The sequence below is a fragment of the Colias philodice genome, chromosome 5, assembly GCF_061535455.1.
Source record: "Colias philodice isolate Cphi_HAF_F1 chromosome 5, ilColPhil1 Martin Lab GWU primary, whole genome shotgun sequence".
Taxonomy (NCBI): Eukaryota; Metazoa; Arthropoda; class Insecta; order Lepidoptera; family Pieridae; genus Colias; species Colias philodice.
Window position 1 is genome coordinate 10,686,773 of NC_143090.1, and position 6,000 is coordinate 10,692,772.

At 32.7% G+C, this 6,000-nt stretch overlaps 1 protein-coding gene across 1 annotated transcript in view; it reads left to right on the plus strand.

Moving 5' to 3' along the window:
* The window catches only part of LOC149488631 (uncharacterized), a 62,941-nt gene extending 61,020 nt beyond the window's left edge, over positions 1–1,921 (plus strand). The window contains exon 8 of the mRNA XM_089695153.1: positions 202–1,921. Coding sequence (XP_089551279.1) covers positions 202–287 — 86 coding nt within the window. The 3' untranslated portion in view covers positions 288–1,921. The remainder of the gene's footprint in view (positions 1–201) is intronic.
* Positions 1,922–6,000: the final 4,079 nt, after the last annotated feature.

Consider the following 6,000-nt stretch of genomic DNA (forward strand, 5'->3'; position numbering starts at 1 on the left):
AAAAACTATCTAGAAACTACAATAAATACGAACTCAAGTTCCAAATGCGCTCCAAAATCTTCCGAAAATTTCCCTCTTCTTTTATTAAAACAATCTGCTCTCAAATATGGCAAACAACTTCACCAAGTCATAATTTTTCAACCATCTCCCTTGGCAATTGATTTTAAATTGAATGTATACTAAAATAATGTGTTTTTTCAGTAACCTCGCCGGGATCCGGAGCCAAATTGCAAGTGTGCCAAATTTTAATTCTACTATGTATCATCGTGTGGGCTAACAATACATAGAGTATAGCTGTGTCTTATATATCCTGAGAGAAATCCGCTGTAGGAAATGTACATGCCAATAATGATAAAGAATTAAACGACGAAAAATCAGCAGTAATCATAATGATATTCAAAGAACATTTTATTGTGGAAGCATAGAAACAATTTTGGAACTGACTATTCCATATTATTTCGAAAAGAGACACAATTTTAAAGGAATCCATTTTAGAATTAAGAAGAACGAGGAATAAAGAAACGTATATTCCTACTTCGTACATAAATAAATGAGAACTAAACAAAATTATACTCCTTCCACTTATAATTACGGACGCGGTAACTAATGGCAACGGAACCTTTTAAAAGCGACACTAACTAGAATTTTTTAACTGTAATTGTTTTGTATAGGCCGTTATGCCTAACAGCGTTTGTCCATTAAAAATCCGAGGTGTTTTGTAACTTTTCCTTTCATGTCTCGTCTCAAAATGGCCGCTCTGTGACGGTGCTATACTAAGGAAGCAGAGCTAAGCTATGCAAATTTTACAATTACCGTTATGTATGGATCAATTCCAAGCCACATGTCTTAAATCATGAGAAATGATTGCATTTTGAACGATATTTGATTCCACTTGCAGGATTTGAAATAGAATTTCATTGAATTGATTTATTAGGTTAAGGACTCAATTTAGTTTAAAAATTTATGAGAAATTCTGTGATGTTCATGTTATTTATTAGTACTCGGAATTTGTAATAAAACATGATAAAATGAAATGAGATATTAAGTACCAATATTATGAATAACCAATAATTATTGTAAATATGTTTATTTGATTTGATGTGTTGAGGAACATACGAAATCTGGTAATTGTGGTGTAACCAATGTTTAGGTATACTAATTTTAATTTTAAACGGTGTAAATGTCGTAAATATTGTGTAAATTATATGTAAATACACTTGTTGAATAGATAAATTTACTTTATTTGCAATTATGTTTAAATTAATGAACAGAAATAGCGAAGAAAACGTAATAATTCAAAAATCTACCTATTTCACGCGCTCGACATATAACGCGTGAAGATAGGGCAATATCTATCAAGTCAGCTGAGTTTAATATAATTAAAGCAAACCATGAGTTCCTTACTTAAGACAAAAGCCATTGTAGCCATTGCAATTCATTTTTTGGGCAATGCATTTACGCATACATAAGGCTCCTGGGGAAATGAATTATGTCGAACTCCCACTAGAAAGACTCCAATGTGCTCTTCGTCGCTCCACTCAGTCGCTTTCAGTGGCGGGGTCGCGGATATTGTTGTAGAATTAGGAAGAATAAAGGCTTATTCAAACGGGAAGTTATCTGCTACCGCCGTGGGTAGCAGTATCCCGATGGGTACGCGATTAGTTTATCTAAGTAATATACTACATAACGCAGCGGATAACGCTCCGGTTTAAATAGGCCTTAACATCAGCTAGACTTTGAAGATGCGGTTCTCTCTCAGGATATGTACGTATTGTAACATATTTTATATAGATGTAACATAGTTGTAACCAATTCGAAATGGATTGTGAATTTAATAGTACTGTACCTAAACGAGCTGCTAATTATACCAAAGAATGTAAAGACTAAGATATTGTTGATTTAATACAAATTATATGTCGAATGTGTGTTTTATTTTTGTTCCTATTATGATATTTTCAAAAATTCTAAGTGTCTAGGGCATTATTTGTGTTCCTATTTGATATTTTAAACACTAGGGCATTATTTGACGCAAACAAACGCGCAGGCGTCAGCTAATTTAACTTTTATGTACACTGAAGATATATGAGAAAAACTTAATGTCCGCCGTTAATCATGTTAAAAAATATAACTGAAAGAACACTTTCTATAAGTACTAGTTTACATGAGAAAGTACATAAATTAATACTGTATTCTATAATAATTAATCACTTGACGCTTATTTTAATACTATTATAAAGGCGAAAGTTTGTATGGATGTATGGATGTTTGTTACTCTTTCACGTAAAAACTACTGAACCGATTACAATGAAATTTAGCACACATATAGAGGGTAACTTGGATTAACACATAGGATAAGTTTTATCCCGGAAATCCCACGGGAACGGGAACTATGCGGGTTTTCCTTTGAAAATGCGGGTGAAGCCGCGGGCGGAAATCTAGTAAGTAATTATGTTAGGGTCGGTTAATGTAAGCAAAGGGTTATATTATAATGAAGATCCCAGACTAATCCACTACACTAAACTTGACTTAAAAAGGTTTCTAGGATATTCCATAAGCAGGAATCCTTATAAATCTTTCGCGACCGATGTATCCACGTCTTTTTAATGTTAGTTCCTTTAGGGCCGATTTTTCAATGCTTGGATAAAACTTATTCGTCGAATAATGTATAAAACTACCATTTTAAAAACGTATTCTAATTGCCCGTATTTGACAGTTTACGTGACATTTTAATATTATCGTGTAAAACTTTATTGGACGGATAAGTTTTATCCAAGCATTGAAAAATCGGCCCTTAGAAAACAGTTAGTCTGCTTGGTACAATTGCGTGTAGTGAATGTTGACCTCATGAATCGCAAGTGAAATAATAGGTAAACAAATAATATTAATAATGGATGATCAAAAATATTCGGTTTAGATACAGATAGAGCAATAAGTGTGAATCGTGAATCGTTTATTATAGTAACAGTATGCCGTAATTTTAGTGCTTAAAGCTATCTACCAATATATATCCGGACAAAATTATGACCAGAAAATTTGAATTTCACAAAATACCCCCAGGAGCAAACACAAACATTATATAACTTTACAACAAATTAAAAGTAAAACCATTGCAGCAATCCACTGAAAAGCGTTTACATGTAAAATTCCCAGTCAAATTACGAAACATGCCGTTACGAAAGTACTTCTGACACGTAAACCGAATTTAATCGGAGTTCCCAACTTCGAGGCAAGGAAAAATAATATTCCTCCAAAGTTTTCGCATTAAACTGCTTTATTATTCACAAAATGCTGAGTTTGACCGTTTATGGCATTAAGAATGCAGGGCGTAACGTGTTTCAATTATAAATATTGTTTGTTGTTAAGCTTGGAACGGCAAGTGGTTTTGCTGTGCTTATGTGAGTTTTACCTTCTTCGTCTTGAAATCTATGCTTATATTAGAATGCTGAAGAGTTTGTCTGTTTGATTGAACGTGCAATCTCAGAAACTAGGGACAAGATTTGAATGGATATTTTACTGTTAAATAGTCCATTTATCCAGGATGGTTATAGACTGTATATCCTCACGGTAAGGCCAGTAATAGCAGAGCAATGCAGATAAAACTGCGGGGCACAGCTAGTCAAATCTATACAACTTAGAGAGAAAAGATTGGAATATTTATTTGTTACGAAAAGAAAATAGTAAAAGAGTATATAAATAGGTACCTAGTATATAAATATGTGTAGGTGAAAGGATACAAGATTAGCAGTCACTTGAGATTTAAAATATCATGAACATCCTTATCGATTAACATATTTTTTGGCGATTGGTGAAGCCAGTACAAATGCATATTTTCTACTTTAACCCATTGACCACCGAGCCACAGATTAGAGAATAGTTACTTCGACCGAGCGGCCCGATCGGGCCGAGACACAATAGATTTTCTATTGTGTCTGTGATCCGAGGACTGACGGATTAATTAGTTCTAAGTAAATCAAAAGGCGGATAAATTTTTCCATTTAAGCGCACATGGGTTAAAATTGAGTTCAGTTTTTATCGATCACGTCGTAAAACTGCTTATTTTTTATTTCGTGTAAGGCTTAGGATAGGTTATTTATAACATAATATTACTGAATTTTAACTGAATCGATTTTATGTGAAGTTCATACATAATATTTTTTATTTTATTTAGTGAGATAAAGCAAAAAGAAAATTAACTGGACGAAGTCGCGGGCGGGAATAGTCATTAATAATATTATAAACGAGTACTCGGAATCCAGTATTTATAAATGTTCTGTAGCTATGAAGTTATAATTAGCTTGAGTATAATTTAATTAAATAATTAAACATGGATAAAATCTATTCACGGACTGCGAAGGATTTCCGAATAATTCATGAAATGTCTGAAAATGAAGTTAACATTTTAATAGATAAAATCATAGAAATAAAAACATATTTATAATTTTATCTGGACATCTTAATATTTATAATTTATGTATTTTGTACTTCTTACCTACCTCCTACTTTTTACTATTAAACACACACAGTGGTTTGCCTGGAAGAGATCATTCTTAAGTGATAAGGCCGCCTTCTGTGCTGGACTAGTTACAAGTTTTTATTTTAAGGATTTACTTGTATGCCAGCACAATAAAGTGTAAATAAATAAATAAATATTATGACTACATCTTAATTTTGTTACCTTTTTACAATAAAAGCTGAGATGTTAAATTTATAGAAATAAGCTTACGAATTCATTCAAAAACGGCTGGGCTGATTTAGATGAAATTTGGCATAGACATTTTTTATTATACTCTAACTACTTCTCACTTTAAATTTATAAAAACACACACATACAATTGTAAACTAATAAGTAGGTAGGTATAGGTTTTTTGTTTTGTTTTATTGAAAAGTTACATAATATTATGTAGGTATACCCATCTAATATCTAATATATCTAATATATTATATATTATAAAGGCGAAAGTTTGTAAGGATGTATGGATGTATGGATGTTTGTTACTCTTTCACGTAAAAACTACTGAACCGATTAAAATGAAATTTAGCACACATATAGAGGGTAACTTGGATTAACACATAGAATAGTTTTTATCCCGGAAATCCCACGGGAACGGGAACTATGCGGGTTTTACTTTGCAAACGCGGGCGAAGCCGCGGGCGGAAATCTAGTATATTTATAAAAGTGAATAATTGACAGTGAATCAAATATCACCAACAGATGTTACCAGAAACCTTCGCGGTATTAAATTGGAATATCATTTCGCAATAATGTGCGAAATCCCGTGCCTTCGTGGGGTATGAAGCCACACTTTAGATATTTCAATATCTGTTAAAATACGTTATCAATTCTCTATAAAAAACTGAGCTGTTAAAATCCTGTCAACTTTAATTTTATGAATACATTTAAAAAGTAGTAAATATTAGAAGTATTTAAATTCTGTAAGAAATCCACGATCGACGACTTTCTTTTTAAGAATTTCTTGCCTTTAAACACTTACAAAAATGTGAAACAACGTACCTACTATTTCGTTGTTTTTCATAATAATCGATAATCACATGCTCGTACGATCTACTCTATACATTTAGACAGCCTCAAGTGAGTGTGCAACTCTAAAACATTTCACCGAATCCTTCACAAGAGTGTACTCCAGCTGGGTAGTTGTAAAAGGCCACAAGTTGAGCAAAAAGATTCGCTCGTCATATGGACAGTGAGGGCCCTTGACCCGAAAACCTTCTGGAGTAATGTAATAAAAATGAAGCAAAACAACTAACGCGGGTTTTTGATGAGCACCGTATTTAGGTTTTGGAATACTAATTATCTACACCTAAGTTTTTGTAGGTAAAAAATATGTTTTATGTGCCTGTCCTACTTTACGTGTTGAGGGAATTCTGTGAGAAATTACTGGATTTTCCACAGGATTTAAAATTTATTACAGAACATGTTTATTTACTTTTTAACGCATATAGAAAAGTTTTTTTTACCTCAGTTATTAACGTTCGTTTTGT